Raw genomic sequence first — 27,972 nt, 5'->3', positions numbered from 1 at the left:
TGAATAAGTATGTGTATGGAGCTTTAGGTGATGTTTTAAGCATGGCACAGAACTTGGAAAAAGACCTTGCTGTAATTACACTAGCATTGGCTTCTGCCCAGCCTTTATTTGTAGATAAAATCTATAATCTACTCTTTGAGGCCACAGCCTTTATTTATAGATTGAATTCTGCCATACACCTACCTGTAAGATATCCACAAAGTAAACTGCTGCAAATGCTTCTTCATCTGTTCGGTCTTGAGCGTGCTCTGTGCTGCCTTGACAACTCAGTCATAAAGAGCCTTGGGTTTGTGGCTTCCAGGCCTGATTAATATAATGTACTGTAATTAAAAAAAACCCCACAGGCTCTTTCCCAATTTAAATATTCCCACTGCTCCCAGGACTTCCCCAGCTTTCATTGTGCATTGTTTAAGATTAGTCATAATTTAAATATCTGTTTTGTTTACTATGGCCTGGACACTAGGAAGAGACTCTGGAATAAATCAGAGCCTTCAGCATAGTTTTGGGATCTCTTTTAGAAGGCTCTATGATTTGCTGTGTACCCTAAGAACAAGCAGAGCTACTACTATGACATCATTTCCATGTTGTATTTCTGTAGCACTGGTACTTATCCACGATTGAATTACAGATAATGCAAGATATACTGCTTGCTTGCTCTTCAGATGCTCTTCAGTCACTATTACTTCTGGGCTGTGAGAGTTCAGGGGGACTTCACCAATGAGTTGGTGAAGAACATTAATGCACTGAAATGGAAAATAGAGCAAAACACAAAGCTACCTATATTTAATTTTTCTGGGTACAATAGTAACTGGCTTGATAAAATAGTTTTACAGTTTTCCATTTTTTCATGTGAATTACCAAATGGTATTACTTAATTTTTTTTTTACTACAGCTGCTGTAGAAATGTGTGCACAGCTACTGTTTTGGTAAACAAAGCCTAGAAGCCAGATGGCAGTAATATTTAAAAAGTTGAGTGATAGGGTTTGGGAAGCATCCAACTGGAATATGCTGTGTTTTGCTAGGTACCTTAGATTTAGTACACAGTGAAAGACTTTAAACGTGTTATTGATGCAGTGGCTTGAAAGAACACATAGACTATTATGTAGAATACAAATAATGCTTATTAAACTTGCAGTTGATTCATTCTGATAGGTGATCCAAACTGCTGTCAGACTGTATTTACTTAAACAAATGGGCTTGTGCTCTAAATGAGTATGACTTATCCAAACCTAGTTACACTTATTTTAAAAAACTGTTAAATACTGTGTTTCAAATAATTTCTGGGTTTGTGAAGACTTAAATTTTTTAATGTGTCCTTTCCTCCCTTACTCAGTTCCATTTTGCTGCTTGAAAGGTTGGAACTTGGTACATTTGGCTAGCTGCTGTACGACTGGAGAGCTGCTCTTGAGACAAGATGATATGCAGGGTATAGATGATTAGGGTAGCTTGCTGTTCTTTTTGTATTTTTAATCTGTTGGATAATTGTTTATCATGATGCATTAAAGCAGTCAGCCTAGTGGTTTTGTCTAGTTTCTAAAAGTAAACTATAGACTGGAAGGTTCTGGGCCTCAGCTTAGACATGGTCAGACTTACTGGGAGATAATACATAGGATTCAGTTCCCACGTATGGAAAAATGCAATCCTTGAATTATTAAGTAGCAAATCAGCTTTTCTAAGACATTAAGTAAATGTCTTGAATAAATGGTGGCAGACTTCTGTCTTTTTTAAAAGTGGGATAGGTCTTCCTGCAAGGCCTGTCTCTTTCCCTTCCCTTCCCCTCCTTTTGATGTGGGAAAAGTCTGCATTGTGGAACAGTTGAAGCAAACAAGCCGCACACACCCTGCCCCCCATCCTGTCTAGATTGCCTGTTCCTCATGCTTTTCTTTGGGGCAGACACTGCTCACAGGTTGTGCTGCTTTCTCCACCATGAGTGGCAGCATGGGCTCTTTTCCTCTTTTTGTGTGCTAGTTCACCTTCTGCTGTGCTAGACATCCTTCATCTGAGATGGGTCAGTCTGCCCTGCAAACTATTTCCATACAGACTTCTGCTCGTCAGAGTACACCAAATAGGAAGGAGTCTTTTGGCAGCTGCAGCCCGATGCCTGTCCAGGCCTAGGGGCACAGGCATTCCTTCAGTATAGCTGCCAGCCTGGCTGTGGCTTAGCCCACTCTGCTGTCCAGCCTTCTCAGCGTCATTTCGCAACGGCACGCTGTGCAGTCCATGATAGAGGAAGAAATACATCCCTCTGCCTGCCCCACCTCTCCGGATGATTATGGGTAGAAATAATACATTGTTGCTACAAACATTAGCAAACTGCCTCTAGTATGTTAGAAGCTTTTTCACTGCCCTTTGAAGTTGTAGTGACTAGTGGCGTGCAGCATCCAAATGTTGGAATGAGAGGCTTCCTTTCAAGTTCTGAGGAAAAGAGAGCAAAACAAACTTTACAATGTCATTGAAGGCACAGGTACTTAGTGATATTGCAGTAATTTTGTGTTTCTTCTTTATCCTTAAAATACAGTAAGAAGGAAAGATATTTCAAGAAAGATGTTTACTTGCGGGAGAACTCCAGTCAGAAGCTCTGAATTCAAACTAATGTTCTCTCTTTATTTAGGCTATTTTAGTTGCTTAAAGTAATTACACTAGGGGAAGAAATTGGTGAAGTAGTTTGTTTTCAGGTACTGCTGATGTCAATATTATCTCTGAAATACTGCTGTACTGTACCGCTATACAAGTGGCATGGTTTAGTATAGTAGTATTTGGTCAGATTGTAGAACATTTTAAAAGTATTCATTTCTTTACTTAATTAACCACCATTTTGGTACAGCAATAGATCCTATGAATGCCCTCAGAAATATTTTGTATGACTGTGAAAATGAAGTCATATAAGAATTCCTTTTCTAAATGTGATAAGCAATTAGGTTGCAGAGACAGCTAGATGATAAACAAAATCCCTTAAGCTTAACTGAAAACAGAAATAACGCTTGTCTACTGTTCATTTATTTGGAAGACAGACTGAAGGGAAAATACAAAGGTTGCTTCTCTTAATATCTTGAACAGCTGGACAAGTTATTTTTTTTGTTCAGCATATTTACAGAAATTTAAAAGGTGGTTTCTTTAGGTGTCTTCTTTTTTATGGTCTATAGGGCTTATAATTTGCATTGGCCTCTCATGTAAATGTGACCTGTCAAAACAAAATGTTCAGACAGCCACATGGTTACTTTTAAAAATAAAATGAATTATTTTCCAACCAGTTTTATCACTGGCAGGGATGTTTTAAAATCATAATAAATTTCCTGTGCTAAAATATAACAGGTCCCATTTTCTGCTTTATGAATTTTGTGTAGTTTAATTTTTAAAAAAATATATAGTGGTCCTTTTTAGAAGTGTCTTGGTTCTGCTTCATTATTTTGTTATTCAAATTGTTTCTCTTCATGTGGACTACATGGGGATTGTCTTTGTTATATGTGCCTGTGATGGAAAAAATAGATTTTGTATTTTTTCTTTGTTCTGAATCTGCCATGATTTACGAAAATACTCTGGTCACCCTGATATGCTTTATATATATGAAGCTGTAATGGTCCTTCCTCACTGACAGGAGAATCACCACCTCATTGTGAGATACTAATGGGTTGTTTGAATAGCTTCCTGCTTTGAAAAGAAAAACTTTGTATATTCCAGTAGCAGGATACACACACAAAATGAAAATATTCTTATTACTTTGTATAGTGTCTGAAGTAGACCCAAAATGTAGAAGATCAACTGAGAATTTTCCTGTTGTTCTGGTTGCATACAAACCCTGTATGTGTGCACATGTATGTAAGGAGCAGATGTTGGTCTCTCCTCTGCTGTTCCTTCCAGGTACTGTCTTCTCTGCTGTCCTTATTCTCATCAGCAATGCATCACCTATGTCAGCCTCCTGATACCTTTACGCTCTCAAGAGATGATCTCCAAGGGGTGATGCTTAGTTCTGCAATATTCTCAGGGCAGGGTTTGAGTTGCACAGCAGAGCAGCCTTTTTTTGTGAAGGTGATTGGGTGAATAGAAAGGCCCAGTCCACTGGAGTACTTTTTGTCCTTTGGAATGGAGCTTGTCTACTTTGTAAATAAAGGAGAGTTAGGAAAGCCTTGGGTGTCCTTTCATACTGAAACAATAGGCAGTTTGACTATTGAATGCTTATAGCAGAAAAGATATAACTAGGCTGAGGCTCTGCCTGGCCAATAAGTACTGTCTCTGTCACTCCTTACTCATCTATAGATTTATTTGTAGCTTGGAATGAGGAGAATGAACAGGTTAGAATTTGGTTCCTAGAGGTATCCTTTGGGTACACTTGAGTGTTGTTACAGCTCCCAGATCTTTCTAACATCAAAATTGTCTGAAGACAAATTCTAGAGTAAATGTCTACTTCTGCATAGCCTTATATGTCTGATTTGGCTTGCTTTAACTCAGGATAATGGAATCTCCTTTGCTTCGAATTTATGTTCGCCTTCCAACAGAGATCACATTATCGCTTCCTCAAAATCAGATTTAACATAGTGTTTCTCAGAGGGCATCACTTCAGTTATGTAGGGTAGATTAATTTCCTGTACTTTGGTTGCTTTGGAGGTATGTAATTCAAGTTGAAATCTGAGCTGGCAACTGTAGATGCTAGTACTATTGCCTTCTGTACTATATGGACAATCATTTCGCTACCTGGAATAACTGTTCGTAATCACTTCACCCTGAGTTAGGTGTAGGGGAGGATTGATGAGATTGGCTTAAGATGACCTTTGGCCTTGGAGCAAATGGAAGTTTTTTGTGTAGGGCATGACACACCTGACACATTGGTCCCACACTTGACTTCTAAACCCTCGAGTTTAAAACTTTGATTTTTTTAATATTTTCTTTTCCCTGTGAGGTAGTGTGCTCTGTGAACAAAATGATTAATAACTGCATGTGATAGAACTTAATGTTGCTTCTTTGAGTGTCTTACAGTAGAAAGAACAAAATCTGTTACAAACGCCACTGCTCTGAGTATTCATATTCCCAGTGGCAAGAGTAGTGTGGAATACGTATCTGACCAGTTGTCAAGATATGATTCCCTTTCCAGTTACCTTCATATTAGAACAATGTAAGACTATAACCTGAGGAGTGAGACCCAGGAAATAAACTAAATTATATTAGTAGTGTAGGCCAGCAGCTTGTCTCACCCCAAGTCATGGGGTTTTATGTCTAGAGTAGTCTTCAAACTGCTTGTTTGGGGCTCTATTACAAAGAACACCAGGGAGAAGACCTAATAAGAAGTACAATGTTTTTCGAATGGAATAGTGATACTTTTGAGCATGTAACATCTGAACAAACAAGTAGTGAACAGCATATAATTCTGCTCATTATGCAGTGGCATTAAATATACATATTAGTAAGGTAGCAGATGCTATAGTTGCAGAATTGCCATGTAAAATAGCAGTCTTTAGCAGCAGGGTGCTGCTCTGTGTGAGTCTCCTTCACATGTAATGAATAGCTAATTTCAGCTCGATAGCCCGTGAGAGACCAGAGGGGATTGGGGAGGGGTAGAGTGCTCCAGCAGCCCTTACCATCGGGATGTACTGAGATGTGCTTTTAATGGAGTAACATTTCTGAGCTCTTGGGGGGTAAATTATAAAGAGGGATGCTGTCATGGTTTAGCCTTAGATGGCAACTAAGCCCCACACAGCCACAGATACCAGCTCACTTGTTCCCCGTGGGACAGGGGAGAGAATCAGAAGAGTGGAAGTGAGAAAACTTGTGAATTGAGGCACAGACAGTTTAGGTAAAGCAAAAGCCAAACACACAAGCAAAGCAAAACAAGGAATTCATTCAGCACTTCCCGTGGGTAGGCACATGTTCAGCTATCTCCAGGAAAGCAGGGCTAAATCACATGTAACAGTGGCTTGGGCAGACAAATATCATCACTCAGAATGGCTTCTCCTTCCTTCTTCCCATCTCTTTATATGCTGAGCATCATGTCATATGGGATTGGATATCCTTATACTCAGTAGGGGTCAGCTATCCTGGCTGTGTCCCTTCACAGCTCCTGTGCCCCTTAGCATCCTTGCTGGTGGGGTAAGGAGCAGAAGAGGCCTTGACCCTGTGTGACCACTGTTCACCAACAGCTAGAACATCACTGTGTTATCAAAATGGTTTCCAGTGCAAATCCAAAATAATAGCCCATGCTAGCCCAATTCTCTTAGGAAAGTTAACTGTGCCTAAACCAGCACAGTTGCTTAGCTCTTTGTATTCAGATTGAGGAACTGTTGTGGCAGAGGGACAAGTGGGCGTGTGAAGTACCTACTGCAGGGATGAAATGGTGATTGGTTTAGGTGCCTCATCAGGGATAGTAGATGTCTTTTTGTCTTCTGTTTCTTTTGATCTGCAACCAGCAGGTCAACTAAAATCAAGCAAACACATACAGGAGAATTGACACTGAAAAGGTGAGCAATGAATTCCCTCCTCCCTCTTTCAGAGAATGTGAGAATGCTTTTTAATCGGATTAGTGTAGGTCACAGATGGAAAGATTCAGCTAGTACTTGCACAGCTCATGAGCTTTGTCTTGTGAGAGGTGAGAAACTAGGAGTTTTCTTTCTGAGAAACAGAATTTTCTTGCTGAGTTGCAGAGGCCAACAAGCTGGGTATTCCAGGTTCATTGTTGACATTGTTACATGTCATGTTCAAAGTATTTTAAAAGCAGTAGGTCTAATGTTTAAGTATTTAGGTAGGACACTGACCCCATTTGACCTCAAAATATCCACATTGCTCGTTAGGACCAAGCTAGATCTGTGCATCTTAAGTTTATCTTTTAAAACTTGCTTGAAGAAGTAGGAAGGGAGGAGATACCATATAGGGCATATGGCACACTCTCGTCCAGAGATTCAGACCACAGAGAGAAAAGACAGATTTCTAAGGAAGCTGCTGATAATGCTTGTAGCTCCTGATTCCAGTCTCACTCCTTATCAGAGGAGGAAGCCTCCTGTTTGACTAAGTAAACAGGAGAAGCCAGATGTAGTGAATGGTAATCCCTACTACATAGTCTGTCGTGGTATAGTGAATGATTTATTTTAGTCATTTCCAAACAAATAAAATAACCAAATCACAGCTGACTTTCTGGAAGCATAGTGCAAGTTAAACAGTTCTTTTCTTTCCCATTTGTCTGAAGAGGATATGGATGGACTTGTTTTGGGCATTATTATAATTTTAAAATCTGTACAATTCTGACAGTATCCTTTGTTGCCTTCCTTCAAATTACTCTGCTCAGAGAAAGCCAGGGACATGTGCAGAAAGGGATGGGGATATTGTTGCAAGGGACAAGGTAAGAGCATTCTTTCTAGATACTTTAAATTTCTTTTGAATGATTTCAAGTATGAAGAAAATAAATCTATCTGCTTTTATGTAAAGGGGCCTGACTTTCGAAGTATTTGAGTTTATTTTGGTAAGACTGGGATACTGACACTATTAAGCCAAGTTTTCAGGTTGGTTGTCACTGTAAGAGAGACCATATACTGAATTTAAATATTCTGGTTTTGTCCTTCTTATTAAGATGCAGAATCACTTCAAATAGTAGTAAATCTCTCAATCCAAGTATATTGAGCAACACTGGAAACTAATTTATAAGTAATCTTGTCAGTGTCTTGCTATATAAATGCATTGTGACAATTCAACCTTAGGTGACAGTGGTGTTGTATAATAATCCAATACTTCACTGAATTTAGTCTTACTTTAGTCTAAGCTAGAAAACAGTCTTTAATTTAGTAATAATACAAACAATTGATATTAGAGGCCCGGTTTCTGTTCAGCTTTTCTGACACTGTCTACTTGCATCTGTTTCACAGATGTGAAAATAGTAATTTTCTTAGAGAACTTGGAGTGTTCTTCCTTTTTTTCTCATCCCAATTACATTTAGGTAGTTTATGATAAAAGTTAAGAGCATAGACAGGGAGCCTTTCATTATTGCAAAAGGTGGCCTTGTAGGCATGATGCTTCCATCTAAAAGGATATTTAGTACCCCTACAAGAGCAGAGTCTGGTTTGAGATAAGTAAAATCAACACACAACATTGAGTCACAAAATTATTCAGCAGTGTTCTTAGTCTTGTGGTTTGGGTTTTGGTTCATCAGCAAGTCCAGCTCTTCACTACTTCAGCAGGCAACCAAAGCTAACAAGATGAGGCATTAACCACACCTCCACAAGTACACCACCTGGCAGCTTATCACAAATGCAAATACTTGTAGTCCAGATAGGATATCAGAAGCTGAGGCCCAGGAAGAAATTAACACCAGGAAAATGTAGAGGTCTCATGAAAGCAGCTTGTTACTTGGCTTACTGGTAGAGCCACTTGCCATCTTGTCTGTCACTTTGTTTTTATGTCTCCCTGAATTTCAGTGTAAAAGTGAAATAAATTGTAGTGGTGGTGTAATTTTTTTGGTTTTCTCTGTTGAAAGGTAGTTCTAAGGTGTTCCTTGGCTTGTCAGTGAAAGTTAGAAATGTTACATGTTATCAGACATGCTTTTCTGTTTGTGTCACTCTGATAGTTTATGTTCAATTAAAGCCTGGATTTTAGGCTGAAATACAATATACAGAATTCCAGAACTTGTTTAATAAATAACAAAATAAATTGTATTTTTCTGTATAAATTTGTCCTTTCTTAGATTGCTTTCTTTATCATGGAAGTTTTGCTTTCTTCTTTGTTCAGTTCTGTTTTTGTTCTTCATCCCCCTTATTTTCCAAACTTTTCACTATCATGTGTTTGGTGCCTAGAAAATTTTATGGTTTTTTGGGTGTGGGGCATGAGTTAGGGAAAAAAAGTCTCATGTTGCATTTCATTGTTCAGTCCTGTACATGTTAAATGTGGCTTGAATAGCATGTGTGCTATGTGCTGTTGTACTATCTAGAACCTTTGATTAACAGTCAGAATAAGTGTAACTTTTTAAACTTCTGAGTGCCACAGGTTAGTGTTAAATGCTACTAAAAACTTCACGGCTTTTGAAAAGAAGAATGGTATGCCTTGCTAATTCAAGGAGAAGTACTGTGTGGGTTTAGAGGAAAGGGTAGGCTTCTCAATTTTCTCTTTAAGAAAAGTGCATGCTGGTCTGTCTTGTGTTGTTTGAGGAGGAGCCATGTGCCCACATGCGCTTAGAATGTTTGTAGGGCTTCCCCACCCGCACACATGTACCCCTGCTTGTTCCAAGTCCTTGCTGTGCACACAGCTCCCAGAAATCAGAAAGGCTAAGGAATTATGGTCTGGGAACATTTTTTTTTTTTTTTTTCCTTTAAGCTAGCACACATTTCCATTCTGATCAGATATGTGAGCAACTTGTACTCAAAATTGTTACTTTTGAAATCTGTATTTCTTACATGTAACCTATTCATTCTTTGTCCAGTGTCTGGAGAAAGGTGGTGCATGTCAGGATGGAGGAATACTGCTATGGTAAGCCTTACCAGCCAGCTTTGGCAATGGGGCGTACTTGCCATGGCTACTGTAAATTGATTTGATTTTATTGAATAATAATTGAAATGAGAGAATGAAAAGAGAAATGGATTAGGATCTAACTTAGCAACAGTATGGAAAAACTGTGAACCACAAGAACTTGATCTCATACAGAATGTTGGCTTGTGTGGGTTTAGGCTGTGTGCCAGTGTTATCAAGGATGTTCTGGTTTGTAATACCAGTGACCTTTTCTGACCATTTCCTTAAAACACTTTTATTGTTGTTACTGTAGTAGTTTTGGGATTCCAGTCCTCTATTGCTCTACTGCTGTTGGCCCTCGAGAGCTGAAATAAAAATGCTTCCCTCAGTGTTGTCTTCAGCCATGGAAGGGTGATACTGGTGGATTTTTAGCCTTTGGTTCTGGAACTTTTTCAACACTATGGTTTTCATGGCTTTTTCTCTTGCTTTGTCAGGAAATACTATGTTTCACTTAAGATTTTTGTGTTCGGTTTTTTTGTTTTTTTTTCTGGAATCCTTTGTAATGCTCTGGTGACCAGAAGAAGTTGCTGAAAACATTTCTCTTGTTAAATGAACTGAACCCTTCCAAAAGTCCTATGTAGTGACTCTTGTTTTCACACTCAAAAGCCTGATTTTCTGTTTTCACCTCTGGTTGGATTATGGATAAAATAGCAGTTCTGTGAACAACCTGACACCTGCAGTAATCTTAAGCATTTGTTAAAAAAATAAAGCAATAAACCATTGTGAATGTTTGTCATTGTGAATATTTAGTGTACAATTGCAAGAAGAGAATCATCGCCATAAAGAAAGGGTTTCCCTTACATTCTATGACTTTTAGGGCCATTTTTCATTCAGTACAAGTGCTGTATTGAGCTCTTTTTTTCCCTCCCCTCTTTAAACAAAAGAAAATTATTTATTCCACAGTTAGTAATGGAAATGGGAGTGGTAGTTTCCTCTTTTAGGCAAAGTATAACATTTCCTGATGGAAGGTCAGTTTAGATTCAAAATTCCATTGGCTTGTGCTTTTGCATAGCCTAGATTTGAACTGTTTGAGCGTAGTCTTAAATTACTTAATTACTTAAGTTACTTAATTTACTTAATTACTTAAATTACTTAAATCAGTTCAATGTTTTCTCAACAGTTAAATGCTGTTGGAATGACCTAAGTACCTTTTAGTGCAGGATGCCTGTGTTTCAGATATCCTGGGCTGGGTTTTCCAAACTATAATATGGCTGTGGAAATCCAGACACACTCTTTCCAGGAAGGAATAATTTTCTAATATTTCAAAAATTTCTTTCCAAGTTTACATCAGTGATTGCTGACATCTTTCTTTTTGGGATTTTATCTACTTCCAATTAAAAAACATAAGTTTGATTTCCTTACCAAGCGGGTAAGAAAAAAGGTGGTTTTTCCTGATGATAACGCAACGAGTCAAACAGGATGTAATTTTCAGTTTTTCCATCTTGCTTTCTCACATATTCTGTTGAGGTTTGTGCTGTTCTTTGGCCTATGTTAGTCTAATTCAGTTTGTCCTTGAAAAGCCATGTAGACAGCTACTGCTAATGGTTTACTAATAAGGATGAACCCTAACTTCAGACGAAGTGAAGCTGATGGAGCCTGTGTAGAGTAAGCAAAGAACATGCACTAGCAGCAATAAAGAATGTGGATAGGGCGGAGATGTGGTTGAACTGGTGGAGGGGAATTAAAAAAAAAAAAAAAGGGAAGAAGTTGTTCTGTAGACTGGGTTTGTCCTCTTTCTCCCCCTTTAAAATGATTAGCTCTTGCTGGAGGTTTTCTTCAGCCTCAGGTAATTTAATTTCTGTTATTTTCTTTTGGTGGAGACAGGCAATTCATAGCTGAAGATAAACTTTAACTGTTGATATACAATAACAAAAACTTCTGCTCTTAGCAATAAAACAGTAAATAGTAACTTTTAAAAATAATCACATTCTATCTATTTGACAGGCAAGGCATCTTCTGAGTTGTTAAAAAAACCCCAATAAATGTCTGGATATTTACCTTTCTGAATTCAGGAGCAGCTTATTTCTTGTATGGACATTTTAATGGGAACTTTAGTCTGCTTAGCTTTGTTGTTCTTACTCATTTGCAGTCACTTTCTCATGAGCGATATTCTAGTTGTGGTCTTGCGAGTAGTAGTCGTTCCACCCTGCAAATGTGATTAAAATCCAGAAATGTGGTAAAAGCTGAAATAATTTCACCCTGGGAGATGGATACCTTGGGCTATCGGACGAATCTCTGCTGCTTGGTGGTTGCAGGAAAGATGTCAGCTTCTCCCCATCACAACAGGAGTGAATTTCTCCTTGAAAGCTAGTAAAAAATATCTTTGCGCTGATCCTGTGAAGACTGACTGTAATCAGTCTTAGGCGTTCTGAGTGTATTCTCAAGGTGCGGCTCCCTTTAGACTGTTGGCACGTCCTCCTCTCTCAAGTGTTTCCCTTTGAAATAAACACAGGCCTGTGAAGTTTGTCAGCAGAGTGAAGGTTTGTTTATCAAAAATTAAATGTGGATTAGTAATGTCTCCTAACCTCTTGTTTCTAGCCTCTGTTACAGAGAAATAGAAACTTGAGTGTGATGCTGGCCTACATTTATATTCTATGAAAATTTATACATTTAAATGTATATTAGCTAGATGATCTGGACATCATGGTGCATACTTCTTGCAGCTTTTTTGGGCGTTAGTTACCCTTTTGTTCCTCTTGCCTTAATTTTAAATTTATTTATAGTTTTTATTCAGCATCAGAGTAGTTTTGATGACACTGATTTTACAGTTTTGCTGTGGCAAGGTGCTGTATGGTAGATCCAGGCAGTTCCTCTCACTTAGCTCAGCTAAGCTCACTTAGGTCTCAATAGCTGGGCTATTAAGTCTCTCTCAGAAGTTAAAGGATTTCAATATTCCATGCATGTAAATCACAAAGTGTTAATTTGCTCACATTCTACAAAGATTGATTTCTTCACAATCTTGTTTTTGTAAAATGTTGTCACATGATCTGGGGTTATATAGTATAGTATGGTGTAGTGTAGTATAGTGTAGTGTAGTATATTCTTTCCTGAGATGTAGGTTATATTATTGGAAAAAATGTCATGTATATAAATAAATCTCCTATATGCTGATTTCTCACAATAAACTGTACTTAGCTATTCATCAGCTTTGGGGTTTCCAGGATCACACTGAGATTTTTTGTTTTGTTTGCTGCTATGCTCAGGAAAATAAAAAAAAGATAAAAAAGATAAAAAACAAGCAACGAACCAATAAAAAGGCTTGATTTGTATACCTGAGAGTGGTTGACCTTCAGCCATGGATTACTAGTCTCGTGACTTAACAAGGCTATCAGTATTCACAGTTTTAGTGATTCTTGGCACTGTGTTTAGCCTTTAGCAGGAGAGACTTGTTTGCGTCATCTCTGCTTCTGCTTTTTGAGCCCTAAGCATCATTTACCTCACCATCCTAGATCACAGTTTGAGCATCACTGTGCTAGAGGAAAGCTCTGTTACTGCCGTCTGAAAAGAACCATTCTAAATACATCTCTTTTTATATACCAAGATTTTGCTGCTTTCTCTTTATCTACAAACACCTAAAATGGGCTTGACTATATCTGTATTAAATGAGTTGAAGTGCTGATAACTTTCAGGTTTTGCTGGGATGTAATCTGAGGTGGTGAGCAGTGCTGATGAGAATGCCATTCTGTAGTTTGTATGGTGTTCCTGTGGGATGTGTGGCAAGTTGTTTAACCACAGGGATAGCAGTGAGACCCTTCAGGCCGTGTTCATTTGGTGTGTGTTTTGTTCCAGACAGTGTGAATTGCTGCGGTTTGCATCTGTCTTTAACCAGTCCAGATCTGATATAGCTGTTGGGCAGTGGAAGGCATTTTCCTATGTTATTTGCTGTTTGCACAGCCTTCCTTCTTTTTAGGGAGGAGTAATCTGGATGGATTTATCTACAGTCGTCCATGACTCCTGCTTGGGCTGCAGTAGCATTTGGCTGCTTTTGAGCAGCAGAGATATGATCAAACTTGGCTCGGAGGGTTTGTGGAGGCCTTTGTGTAACAGGCATAATTAGTTGACCAGTTGTCAGTCTTGGAGGTTTGGGCTGAAAGACCTGGAAGATTAGTGTGTTGCAGTGTGCATGTACTTGAAAGCATGCCAGTGCTAGTGAACCTTCAAGTTGTCAGTGTTCTGTGTGCATGGACTTAATGCTATTCCCACTGTCCTGCTTGCAAAATTACTGAAATACCAAATCCTGATTATTATCCTTATGAAAGGGAGTTATGGAATCTAGATGATTAGTTGAGACAGATACTCTGTTAGTGTTTGGGTGCAGAGGTAACGCTAATTTTATTATAAGTGGCAGTGATGTCAAAACATAAGCTTGTCTATACCGTAGGCATTGATCAGAAACAGTAAATACCTTATGTACTGCTCTTAATTTATTTTCCAGCTCCTTAATATCTTTGTATTGGCATGTTTAAGATAGGATGGATGAATATTTTTCATTTTAAATCAGTGTTTTCTCTGTTTTATGAAGAGGTTGTTAAAATTAGCTTCAAGCTAAGGTGGCATACAAAGTTTTGACTTCAACAACACATTGAATTTATTATGATCTGTTCTTAGAGCATTCCAAAGTTCAGACAGTTTGAATGTAGGATGCCACTTTACCATCACAAAGGAAAACCACTTCTAAAAAGACAAACTGTGAATGAGCTATATGTGGTTTAGACTTTTGCTTGTCTTGGGGGAAAAAATTGTAACCACTGATGTAAGTATGAGAAAATAGTTAATGGGCATGGTTGGAAACTACTTTCCAGAAGCATTTCTGTCTATTGCTGTTAGGTAAGCAAGATGAAATAGAGGTGTTTACACTTTGCGCAGTGATTATAGGTTTGCCAAGTTGTATAGTAGTCTGAATAAATGCTAGCTGGTAGGCCTGAAAATTATTTTAAAGATTGTTAAAGACAGTACAATTCTGATAATCAGTGTAAAGTTATATGTGGGCTAGGTACCTGTATAGATCTTGCACACTGAGTTGCCCAGCTCCCAGAAAAAGCTCTTCCATTTTTTTCTCAGTAACTTAATCTGCTGGCCCCTTCTGTGAAAGCAAAACAGCTCTTGTGTGTTCCTGACTAAAAACCAGTATGTATACGTGGGAAAAGAGTCAGTGGATCAATGGTAAGGAGAGCATTCGCCTCCAAATACAGCTGGTAGTATACTTCCTGATTTTAGAAGAATGTGTACATAGTGGATGAGGCATGGACAATGTTCTCAAAAGGCACATGACAGAAAGCTAATCAAGAGCACCATATTTTAAGCTTTGGGACATTACTGTAATCCAGTTCTGAATTTTTATATTTTCTGTTAAAGATGAACAATACCAGTGGTGATCTATGGATACGTTTCAATCAAATCCCTCAACTGCGAGTGCAAACTTAAAATAATGTTTTGGTGTTTTTTGGTTTTGTTTTTTTTTCTTTTTAGCCACTGGAATTACTGACTGAACACACACACACACAGACAGATCACACCACTGCCAGCATTTTACATCGCTGCTTCTGATAGTTCTTGTTCATTTTGGTCTGTATGTTTTCAAAATGCCTTGATTGACTTGGGCATATTGTGGATGGACTGCCGTTAGAGATGAATTAAGCTCATGAGATGTCATTAATGATGCTCATTGGGTGCAGTACCTGTGCTGCTTATCCTATTATGTAGTGAAACCGTGTCAAAATTTGCTTTAGACTTGAGTAACTAAAAGTCTACCTGCTGCTGCATTTCTCCACATGCTACTATTTTTTTCTGCTTCTTAGTGTGTTACAGTTTGAACTTGCTTTTGTTTTACTCCAAAGTGTTAATTTTTTATTTTTTTATTTTTTTGTTGTGACGGGCATATATCCTTGTGCTGGAGAATACTACATTTTAGTAGTGTGAATTCTCAATTATCAGGTGGCTTTAAAGTCCCAGAATATTTTTAGTCAACGGACTGAATGTTGTCTGGCAGATTTTGGCAAAAGTTGCTTTGTAAAAATCACAGACTTGTAAATCCTTTCTTCCTGATGGCACTTTGGCACAGTTCCCTTCCAAACGTATGACAGCTGAGAACACTATTTTATTGGCTATTAAATAACATTTGAGGTGTGTTTAAAGTGAGTATCCAACAGAAGCAAATTAATTTTGTAAAAGAGCTTTATTTTATACATTGTCTTAATGCTTCAACTGCTTTTCTAAACACATTTTTGCAGAATGCAAAGCCTTTCTGCATTCAGCCTGTCAGCTGAGCTTGAGTTACTGATCACATGCTGGTTTGAGAACAGTAAAACATTTCAAATTGCCACCGCTAAAGGAAAAGGTGAAACTTGTCTGTTTTATAAACAGCTTCTGTAGCAAACACACTTTTCCACCTGCAACTCTTTTGTTGTCTTTAGATAATAATGAATGAGCTCTTTAACTAAAACTTGAAATATTATTGTTCTTAGAGTTGTTTGGAATGGATAAATATTTCTAGCAAAGGTTCTGTAACTTTGGGTAGAAGAGAAGTTTTCCCTCTGAAGGGAAGTACTTGTTTAGGGTGAAGGCTTGCAGGTTTTGTCTGAAGAGACCTTTTCTACTCCTTTGGACATGTTAGTGAAATGTCATTTTCTTCAAGTCCCCATAGAAATGATTCCTTTTGTCTTTTTCCAGGAGTATGTAACATTGTGCTTCTTGACAGCCTTTAAGTTACTTCTGGTGAACACTTTCTAGGAAAGCGTTGTGCTTCAACTTTTTACCTACTACAAACTTTCCATACTTTAATAGGAGAATATTAGATGACTAGGTTAAAAAAAAATTACAGCCAAATGTTCATTCAGTACTTGGCATTGTTGAGAGTCAGTGGTGATGAAGGTGTCATTTGATTTCTTGTGGATTAAATTACAACAGCCTTACCAGTGCTTCTGAGCTGCAATTTCCTGAATTGTTTTTTCTGATATGGTTAAAACATTTTAAAGGTCATATTTACTAACAGCAATTTCTTTCTTTAAAACACAAAGAGATGAAGAGGAGGAAAACAGTGTTTCATAATTAGAATGCGTATCCTGGTGTGATAGTTAATACAAAGCTTCTACATCTTTAGCTTGCAAGAGCAGCAGGTGTTTTTGTTTAAACTCCTAGTAAGTTAAGAAGGGTAGGTTAAGCAAGGTGTCTGTATTAGTGCTGTCATTGTTTAGCCCAATATCTGTGTTTCTAAATGTGTCTAAATTTTGGTGCTTGTAACATGAAATCTTACTAAAAAGCCCTCAGTGGAAAGGCTGTGTTTGTATCTGAGCAGTGCCGGGATTTAAGGGCAGGCCTGCTCTTATGAGTGTTTCTGGAGACCTTCATGTTTCCAGGAGGGTTTCAACTTTTTTGAATGCTTGAACAATGTACTAACAAATTGAAAAGTGGTAATGTTGTTAGAATAGCTGGTTTGTCTTTTTTATTATTACTTTGCATCAGTTTAATAGAAAAGCTTTCATTGGGTGTTTTTCTGCTGTAATTAGTATGAGTTCAGGTTTTTACCTCATTTACAAAGAGTAGGATGGAGTAGGTTCAGGCTCTTTCTATGTTCAAGTGTTAGATTTTTCCTCAGTTCATGGATTACAGACAGGTTTGGTTTTTTTTCAATGCATGCTTCACAGATAAGTGGAATTAAAATAATCTCGCTTGCAGTTTCTTTGGGACCACCAATCCAACTTCCACTTACTGGGAATGAACCAGAAATAAATAGAACTGGTTAAACTTTAACAAAGCCTTTCTTTTTGAGAGAAGGCACTTAAAGAAACATGCTGTGACTACTAAAAACCAAAAGGAAAGACAGAGGAAGGAGCTCATGATGTGTAGGGCACTTCCACTCCCTCTCTTTCAACAGGGGGTGAGTAGGGAGCAAGAGTAGTTCTTGAGCCTGGTCTTGTTCATCCACTGTCTTTCCTCTCTGAGCACTTTACACTGACTGCCTCTTCAGCCTTGACTCCTAACTGCCTGGGAAATATCCCACTGCAGAGTCAATGTTGGTGTGTACATGACTTTTTTTCAGGGTAGAGTATGAGAGTACTACAGTTATGCTGACTGCATTACCTGCTCTGAAACATGCACCATAAGCAAATGGAAAAAATAAGGGATGTTCCTTTTTGTTTCCTGTAAGATGAAGAGCTTTTTAAAAATTATTTGTCAAACAGCATTTTTGATTAGAGTCATGTATGTATTGCTTTGCCCTCTCCCTCCATGTCTAATCTTCATGTGAAAATGATTCCTGCAGTACACTTCTTCAGTATTTCAAGAATATTAGATCAATTTCTAGCACTGGGGGGAGTGTGGGTTTAAATTGTTTCCATTGTATCTGTTGTATAGCACCTTACTTGTATCTGTCTCAGATTTTGTCTCCAAATCTAATGCTGGAACGGCATATGAAATTCAGTTTCATTGTCTTGTATCTTTACCTCTGATTTAATGCTTGAGCTGAAATCAATATCATGCTTAAGTAAAATCAAGAAGAAACCTTCTTATTCTGCTGTTCAGTGATAAAGCATTGAGAGCCAAACCTGGGCCACCTGTTGGACAGACAGGTGGGTTTAGGTTGAATTTTCGGCATTTTATAGATCTCATGCTGTCCTGATTCATGGTATATTTGCTGAAGGAAACATCTTGCTTAGGGTATATACCATGTCTTCTTACAGAAGGTAAGAAGGCAGTTCATGCAGACCTAGTTCTTTTGACTCGTGCTTTATTATGCTGATTGAAAAACAGACCATAATGCACACTGCATATGTGCCTGGAACAGTGCATGTGTCTCATCCGGTGTTAAAAGTCTGACATACTGTATATTGGTAACTGCTGCAGTTTCCATGTCCAAAATGCTGCACAAACATGGCTGTTCTGCTGAATCACTTAGGTGACAGTGAACTTCAGGATGAACTCACTGGTGGGGGAGGTGGAAGCAAAGAGGATATGAGACTTGTCAGTTGAGTCATTTGAGACTAGGACTTGAGTTCATGCCACTAGAGTGCACTACTTCCTTCTCACTTACTGAGAGAATGCTTAAATTTGCTGTTAAGTGCTGCAGGCTCCCTGGTGGGGGGTTTCAAAAATTGCTGCCAGTTTACTGAGTAGTTTCATGTTGGTCTTGATGGGATGCTGCTCTGCTTCTGCAGCTGTCCAAATATATAGTTCTCTTGCTGTCAAACTATAATGAATGTTGTGGTGGAATAGCAGAGGGCTTGTAAACTAACTTTTTATTCCTCTTTGGACTTTGCTGGAGATGAAAGAGGTATGTATGGAAGAAAGGATTAATCGTATTTGTAATTAAAGTAATTTCTTTGAGATGTATAATTTTTCATTACCAAAACTTTATTGATAATGAGATACAATATTTTACATATATCATTAACTTCTCTTTTTCCCCTGCACAGGTTTCCACTTGAGTGGCACAGTAACAGAGCCTGCAATGCAATCGGAGCCAGAAACTGTTTGCAATGTAGCTATCAGCTTTGATCGTTGCAAGATTACCTCAGTGACCTGTAGCTGTGGAAACAAGGACATATTTTACTGTGCCCACGTTGTGGCACTCTCTTTATACCGGATCCGCAAGCCAGATCAGGTCAAACTGCATCTTCCCATTTCAGAGACACTCTTTCAAATGAACAGAGACCAACTACAAAAATTTGTGCAGTATTTGATCACAGTACACCACACAGAAGTTTTGCCAACTGCTCAAAAATTAGCAGATGAAATTCTTTCTCAGAATTCAGAAATCAATCAAGTCCATGGTGAGTTTGATACTTGTCCTTCCTTTTACTTCATTTCCTCATAGGTTTTGAGCTTTTTTTTGTATGTCAGGAGTGTGACCTGCCTAATTGTCTTCCATGCTGAATCATTCTGTGATTCAATGATGTTTACTAAAGAGAATTCTTCTGTTGAACCTTCATGTTAAGACATTTAGAAAATGGTTTTCTTTGGAATAGAGGAAAGAACTCCTAAGCAGTGAGCTTGATGTCTTCAGCAGTTCAATTAATAAGTGACCTGCTCTGCTTCCTGGTTGTGTTTTCCACAAACCTGGTAAAAACTGAGTAGTGGTGATCTTTGTATAGCCATATTGCTTAGAGGAACTCTTTTGTCAACTTACCAGTGGTGTCTTGTTATTTTGTTCTTTGTACTAGTTTTTTGACATTTTGATTGCGGAATTTTGTTTTAATGGCAAGGTGTAAAAGCAAGTAGGTAACTGCTTGAAAAAATTCAGGTTTTTCATTACTTAAATATAGTACTATTAAGCTTTGGGATTTGGTTTATATATGATGTCAGAAGAAACATAAAAACATGTTTTTTTCCTGTTGGCTCAGCAGCAGTTACAGCATAGAAAAGGTCCTGATCTTTCCTGCTCTCAGCTGCACATGACTTTAATGGCTGTTTTTTGCTGTGAACAACTTGTGTTTGTTAAAGGATGCTGGATTTGACTTGAAGCTTCTGACATGGCTTTTTTATGGATCCTGCTGAACTGAGAGCACATAGTTGTGGGTTTGAGGTGACCCAGCTAGCTTATTAGAGTCCTTAGTTCATGTAAGGTCACCTGGTAGAAATGTCCTGTCAGGTGGCCAGAGCTGTAAGTATAAGGGCAACCTGGGGGGGAAGAATAAGTTACCTAATATCTAAAAAGAGCTTTTTTTTGGTTTGTTTTTGTTTTCATTGACAGGAACAGGTCTTGTATTAAATGTTGAAGTCATGACCATTAGTCAAAGAACTTGCAGTACAAAAAGGATCAAGATGCTTAATATTGAGATAAAGAAAACCATGCGTATGTTAGTTTCAGTGTAGGCAGAAAAACCCAGATCTTTTTGATAACGGGGTTCATCTGCAGCTTGTGCTCCTCCTTGTGCTTCTGTGACCCTAACAGGCCCAGACGGGTGATGCTGCAAGAAAGTGAATTTTGGGAGCACTGGTCTTTTTTTGCATTGGGGGCTATGGGTATGCGGCCAGAGGCAAGGCAGTCACTGTAGTTGTTGAGTGTAATGGTGACAATGGAAAGGAAGCGAAACTAAAAGAGAAGTAGGACATTAAGCAATAGAGGAACATGCTCAGATGTTATAAGATGAAAGCATGTATCATATGGGAGATGTTAACAACCTGAACATTAGTGAGCTAATGGGTAAAGAAGAATTAGGATGAGAGAGAGATTCAATCTAGGGCCATTAGAAAAGAGGAAAGCAGGGGTGGGACACAAAGGACAGTTGTTATAAATGTCTATATTTGCTATACTATCGCTAATGTAAGAGAACTGGAAAGCTGTTACAGACTTGATAAATGTGAAGGCTGTAAATTAGACTAATCATAGGCATGTTAGTTTTTGTCAGCTGTTTTCTTACTGTCAGAATATCTCATTGCTCATTATTATATTAAGTAGTTCCAGAGAATTGATATTTGTATCACGGAAAATAGTAAAAAGTTTATTTCCTGCTCTAAGTTGATAATCAGTTATGACATTTCACAGTGAATTTGAGTGGGTTAGTTTAAAATTATCCACAGAACTGAAATGTTTCTTACACATGTTTCTGTCTTCCTAGTAAGTGAGATTGCAGCATGTCTTTATTGACTGTCACTGTTTTCTACTAAAATACCAAAAGCCAAAGTAGAAAATCTGGGCAGCATAAGAAAATGAGCTGCTATTACCAATGGAGACTGGTTATAAAAGACTTTATATAGTTTCCTGCTTTTCCTCTCAGACTCACATAAAACCATGGTCTGAATTTCCTATCATGTTCACAATACTAAAAAATTGCATAATTCTTTTAAGGAAAAAGTGAGTTCTTCTTAAGAGAAGTGTTCTTCTGGGATTCATACCATAATTCTGTTCTTTTGATCTTGAATCAAATTCCTTAGATTAAAAATAATAAAGTTAACAATAAAAAAACCCTACGAGAAATAAGCAAAAGAAATGTTTCTCATTCTGATATCATAGGGTGATGAATGTAAGATTACCATTTACTCTCTCATATCTCCAGTGCTGCAGATACTGAGTTTGTAGTGCAAGACTGTCTTGTAGACCTGTCTTGCTTTGAACAGTTTTACCCCACTGGGCTGGTGGCTGAAAAGAAATTATATTAAATTCTACTTGAAGGTATAGGTAAGTGAGAAGAAAAACTTGGAAAAACTTGCTTATTGAGAATAGAGGAGACCTAGCACAGAAACAGGTGAAACAGCTTTCATGGAGAGAAATTCTGAATCTGGAGCTGGATGAGGAAGTTCTTTTCAGTGTTGCCTAGAGGTAGTTTAATTTCAGTGTTGCTCTATATAAGGCTTCCATTTTTTTTTTATTTTTTTTTTCTCTCTGTGTTCACCGTATTAGTTCTAATTTTCATATATTTTCAATGATACGCAACAAGAGTCAACTCCTGAATAGTATTTATTTGTATGTTTGAATGGTCTGGATGTGGAAGAGCTTTGCCCACAGCTGTCTTGTTGCCTTCCTTATGAGCTGGCTCATGAGAGAAATGATTAGATGGAACAACATCAGTACTCTCCTTTAAACAGAAAGCTAATTGGATAATGGTTCATCAAAACTCTGTGTTATGCAGCATTCAATGACTGTCTTTGGCCCCTTTCAGGAGGTAATTGGGGGAATTAATGAAGTGACTTATATAGACACAGGTTTTTAATAACCAACTCCTCTGAGTTTCTTGATGATGCAATATCCTTTCTTGCTTCATGACTGAGCCTCACTGCAGGAAGAAATAAAGAGGATGCTGTTAAAATCACAGGAATATGTTGGCTAGTTGCTGACTTCTTCAGAAGAGACAAGTGATTTATTGGGAATATTTTTCTGTATTTGTCATGCTATTTTCACTTGGTGGTGATTGCAAGAGTGCTCTGCATATTTTTAGAGCACAAAAGCATCTCTTATTTTTAAGAAGGTAGTGTGTTCTGGTTTTCTCATATGACTCTGCTACAGCTGTTCATGTTCCTGATGGTCTCAAAAGTGGAGTTTTGTGGTGTGTAATGAATACTGAAGACAACTTCATGTATTAATACTGATATCCTCCCTGCTGTTTGTACAGAGCTGCTAGCTTCCTATTGGATTTTAATTTGGGTGCGCTCTCACAGGAAGCTGGGTATAGCTTTGGGTCCTGCTTAGCTATCACTTTTTTCCTCCCTGGTAATTTCTGTACCATTGTAACAGAGGAAGTGTAGTCTAGGAGGAAAGCAGTCAGGATGACAACAGATTAGCAGCTGGATTTGTCATCTTAGATCTGCCTTTTCATAGGTATGAAACTTCAGTAAATTGGTTGGAAGGCCAAACTGTGTTCATGAGAAATTGTGTAGAAATAGCAAAGTAACTGCGGGCTGGGTGGAGGGAGAGAGGGAAGGTCTGTTATCATGTTAGTCTCTTGGGTTTTTATTATGTGCATAGTGAAAAAGGCTCTGCTGGTTTTGGAAAGAATTAAGGACAGCCTGGCAAATCTGCTTAACTTTTACCTTTTAAGCTGTACTATTTCTTTTCCTGAGTGTTTACTGCTGCAGTTGGAATCTCTGCTCTGGGATGAACTATATGGATTTCTCTAGACTTTGTGCCATTCTCTGATTCTCCAACTCACAGTAAAAGTAATTTGCCCGTACAGACCCACATACAGATGAACTCAAATTTAAGAGGAGGGATCTGGGAGGAAGCAGCTGAAGTTCATTCATCATCTGAGATGGACAGGCACCTTGTTTCTCTCTCTCTTGTTTTTTCTGCGTTTTTCCAGGCAAGTGTAGGTACATCTTCAGCAAACATTAATTTGTAATGTATATTAGCAGTGCTGGAGGAGGCATTCAAGAGGAAAACATCTCCAAAAAAAAAACTTTCAAAAGAAAATTTCAGAATATCTAATATTGTTCCTGTAATTATGAAGTTCAAAGGGACAGTCTGGAGGTACTGGTTAATATGTGTTTAGATGTACTTAATGTAGTTAACTGGAATGATGGGGGTTTTAGTGGAAAATTGCAGGGTAAGGTAGGGCTGTACACCTCAATGCAATTTTTACTGCTAGTAAAAAGAATGTGTAATGTCAAAGAAGATAAATTGTTTCTTAAGTTATGGAATCTTTCACATGGCCCTGCCTGAAGTGCAAAATTTATTGAGAGTCAAATTGAAAAAGAAGAATGTAGGAAATGGCAGATGAATTTCCTTTAAAAAAGAATGAAACTGAAGTGCTTCAGTGCTTAGTATGAGAATTGTTTGGTGACCCAGTTCTGGGAAGGAAGTAAAAGTAAGAGTAGCCAAAACTAGAGAAATTTAAGAAACACAAATAAAAGTAGTAGAATGTGGGGAAAAAAAAAAAGAAAAAAGACTGGTAGCTGCCAAGTAACATGAAAAAGTAATTTTTGAAACTAATACTTTTAGGAAAGATTTTTTTCAAATACACTAAACATCAATATAAAACTTGGTGCTTAAGAAAATAGTGAGATTTTGTTAAAATGCGAAAAGACATAGAAGATAAATAATTTAAGTATGCTTATGTGTACTGATAAAGTTCTTCTATCTTCCATGCACAAACAAGTTTTGAAATGTACTGCTTATATGATGATGTGGATTTTAGCAGGAGAGATTAGATTTTGTTAGTAGATAATACAGCATGTTTGGCAGTATGTACAGAGGGAACACAGAATTTTTTGATAAAAAACTTGTTGAGATTTTATTAACTTTCCTTAGCAAATTAGCATAGCCTGTCCTGTCTTCAGATTTTGTATTGTCATCACTTGCAGCTTCATAGCATTTGCTGTTTTCCTTTGGTGCTGTGAGCTGCTGAACAGGTGTTAAATAGCACATCCGAAAGTCCTGAAGTTGCGTGACTTATGTCTAAATTTGGAATCATATGTGGAATCAAAGGCATAATAATGCTTTTGAATCATTATTTTAATGATGTTTTGCTTTATGTAATTATTGTTTAGAATAATTTGAGCATACTAAGTTTATAAAATCAATCACTATTCTGTTGTGAATCAGCATGCAGCAGCATTGGTTTCTAGCTGGGTTTCTTTTCATTCTATCTTCATCTTCACATAGTACTCAGTAAGTTATGCTTTTAATTTGTAATTATTTTTCCATATCTTCTCCTTAATGCTGCAATGAAATGACATTTTATAAAATATAACTGGTCTATAGTTCATTTGTATACTTAAATTAATGACATTTTTATTAGAAAGTTCAAGAAAATATCAATGTGGATGGCTACAAGTGAATAATTTGGCGTGATTTTATTTGAAGTCAGCTCTTGTGATACTTCAGAAATAGGGATCAGGGAAGCAGTTTGCCTTGTTTTATCCAAATCGACCTGTTAATCTGCACCTGAGTAGTTGGGCAATATAAGAACTTCTTAGTCCATTTGTAGTCATTGCTCCCTGCTTGGTTCTATTTTGTGAGGTTAAATTTTCCATGTACAGCACCAATTCTTGAATGTTAGTTGCTCATTTTGAGAGCAGTTGCTTTTAAATTGCTATGTAAATTAACAAAGTGTTTATTTTTTACATGCTTCTGCTTCTTCAAACAAAAGTTGATTATAGTTAACATGCAACCTGCTATGACCCTAAATAGAAAAGGTTGCTACCCTGTTTTCAAGTACTATTAGGTGTTCAGTGTCACAAACAGTTGTGTATAATATTCCTGCTTTGACTGCTCAGATTGCAATTTAGTAATTACAGTAGAAGACCATGAGTAAGTATATATGTCTGTGTGTATATACTGGTTAAAAATACTTTATTTATTGTATTTAACTGTATGTACATGATGCGAAGTATATTTCAAAGACTAGTCATGGCAGAAGTTTAACAAGCCAGAGGCTGGTGAGAAGGAGGTTGTTATGTTAGTTTAGTGTCTATAAACTGACACAGTTTAATTGCAGGTTTTAATATGAATATAATTATACAGTACTTTTCACTTTCATAGTTAACATGTGAACTCACTTATCCTCATGGCATCTCTCTAAAGCATGTGAGTAACACTTAACCCCAGGTTACAAGCAGGAAACAGGATTTAACTTTGGGACCAAACTGCCCTGCAGAGTTTAAATTGAGGGCTGCCTATGTTCCTCTTTCCTCTCTGCAGCCAAGCTATCCTCCTGCCAATGTGTTGCTGGTACACATTCAGGGCTGTGCCATGCCCTGAGCAAAGCTGCTGCCAATGGGTTGAACCTTCAGCTCTGCCTATTCAATGTTGAGCCTGAGCCGTCCTGAGAGCAACTACTAGGGCTTCTCATAGTCCCTAAGTCCTTCCTTCTCCTGCTCATTCAGATAGTTCCTTACCTATTCTCCCAGTCCTGTGTTTTCTGAAGAGAAGTGCCAGTGTAGAAATCTCATCCATGATCTCTTTGAGTGGAAGAGGAAACAGGCTAGATCAGTCACCTGACTGTAGGTAAACCTAGTGAACTTGGAAAGTGCCTAATAGAGAGACATGGAAGATGATCATGTCTTGACATTCCTAGACAAGAATGATGGGCAGCAGAAGCTGAGGCTTCTCCAGCAGCATCAGTAGAATGCCTGGCTGCTGCCTTGATGGGAAGGTGGCAGGACTTGTGCCTGATCAGACAGTGTCCCCATGCCACTTGCTATTGCTGAAGACTGCCAGCAGGGTTGAAAGATGAATGAATTGCAGCTGTAGCTGGTGCTGGTTATATTTACACTGAAATTTCTTTAAAATTAAAAATTTTGACCATACTGAATGTTCAACATGAATATGAAGAATTACCATACTGAATGTAATGAATATGAAGATCTGTATAAGATCTTGTAAGAAAAAAAATAATTCTGAGTTGCTGTAGATCTATAGTGTGCTGAGGAGCACTGTAGAGCTCAGACCCTTGGCTTGGCATCTTCAGCTTTTGCAGTCATCTGACCTAATGGCTTGCAAGTAACAGTGGTGTGAGTATAGTGATACTGTGCTCCTGGTTAAAATATATTTGAGATCGTACTGGCAGGAGTAGCCTTGGTGCAGGTAATGCTGGTGGCCCTGGATAACAGGCACGCTTGCTTTTGTAAAGAAAACCTGCTGTTGAAGAATCGGTGATAGCTGTATTGCTTTTCTAACCTTGTAACACAAAATGACAGGTGAGCTTTTGATGAAGTGCAAGCAGTTGCAGAAGGATTTTTTTTCACCCCTAAATAAGGAAGCTTAGCTGAGGAATACTGGGCTATTTTCAATTCAGTTTGAAAATAACTGTACTATGATTATTTAAAGATAAATCTCTGTTGAAGTAAAGAACAAATATAAGTGTATTTTGTACACTGTTGCTTTTATATAATTCCTCTTCACCCTCTTTGTGTTTTAGAGCAATTAAATATTTAAACTGTTTGCAAGGTGATACTGCAAACCTGGGTCTGTGCAACAGCTGTACTGCTTATTTTTGTGTGGCTCAATTTTCCTTTTTATCTTGCTCTTTGCAACCAAAGATTTATCAGTATGTGTTTCATGTAGCTGACAGAACTGAAAGCCCTTTAAAAGTAGTACATTAAAGATTGAAGCATTTGCAGAGGAGCAAGTTTTTCATTCCTTGATTTTTATGCTATCTTGAGATTGATCCCTGTCTTCTGATACACTGTTGGTTCCTGTGGAATGCAGCAGAGTATATTCACACCTGCAAAGACACAATTTATTATTAATTAAACATACATATGTGTATATTTATATACAGTAGCGCAGTGTTCCCAGCTTCAGGCTTGAAATTGGAGGCAGTTTAGGAAGTTGCTTAGCTGGAACATCTTTTTGTTTACTGTCTCAGCAATTTGTAGATAAGACATTCCTCTGACCCTCTAAATCTTCTGTTTGTATTTTCATTGAATGAAAGTTCAGCATTTCCTGTGACCACTTAAAAGCTTCACCTTCATGGCAGAGCTGCACTTGCAAAACAAAGGCTTGAATCGATAGAATCAATGGGGCTGTTTTCCTACACACCATAGAGTTTTAGCTATTTTATTTTCTTTCCCTAGTAATGCCTTGAGAGGCTACCCAGAATAGAGACTAGACAATGTTGAAGGAATAAAGTAGGTATTTATTAAAAAGGCCTTCAAAGGATCCATCTTGGGCAGTACAAGAACCCGGGCATAGCTACATCAAAGATAGATGACAAGAATTTTCTCACTTTAATAAGTTTTTGTCCATTTACATATTGGGGTTAATTGTCCAATTACAGCTTCAGGTTATGAAGTCCCATCCTACTTGTTTGCTCTCTTCAATTCACTGCTGTTTATACTTTTTGGGCCTGAAGCTGCAATGGTGTTCTTTGTTCTTGGGCTGGAAAAGGATTGTTTTGTCTAACTAAACAGTGAGGAGAGCTTGCTAACACACTTTATATGAAGTTCAGAGTTATATACTAATGCAGTATAGAATCTGGAAAATATGAAGGCTAAAACTTAAGGCATCACTGGCAGTATTTTCCTTTTTTCTGCAGAGTTAACATGGACACAGATCTCAAAGAGAGATATTGTGTAATGTGATTCAATTTCTATAAAATCTTTGCAAAACATAATAGAGATAGA

General features: G+C 37.8%; 1 protein-coding gene across 10 annotated transcripts in view; it reads left to right on the top strand.

Annotated features, from left to right (window-relative positions):
* The window catches only part of ZSWIM6 (zinc finger SWIM-type containing 6), a 131,189-nt gene that overhangs the window by 41,359 nt on the left and 61,858 nt on the right, over window positions 1-27,972 (top strand). For all 10 annotated transcript variants that reach the window (XR_015280130.1, XR_015280128.1, XR_015280132.1 and 7 more), the window contains exon 2: window positions 18,885-19,241. Coding sequence is in view for 4 of the 10 variants with exons in the window: in XM_086867106.1 (XP_086723232.1) it covers window positions 18,885-19,241 (357 nt within the window). In the remaining 6 variants the exon portion in view is untranslated. The remainder of the gene's footprint in view (window positions 1-18,884; window positions 19,242-27,972) is intronic.

This window comes from Cyanistes caeruleus, chromosome Z, assembly GCF_971803275.1.
Source record: "Cyanistes caeruleus chromosome Z, bCyaCae1.hap1.1, whole genome shotgun sequence".
Lineage (NCBI taxonomy): Eukaryota > Metazoa > Chordata > Aves > Passeriformes > Paridae > Cyanistes > Cyanistes caeruleus.
Note: the sequence above shows the minus strand (reverse complement) of the source record. Positions and strands in the feature narration are given on the sequence as shown.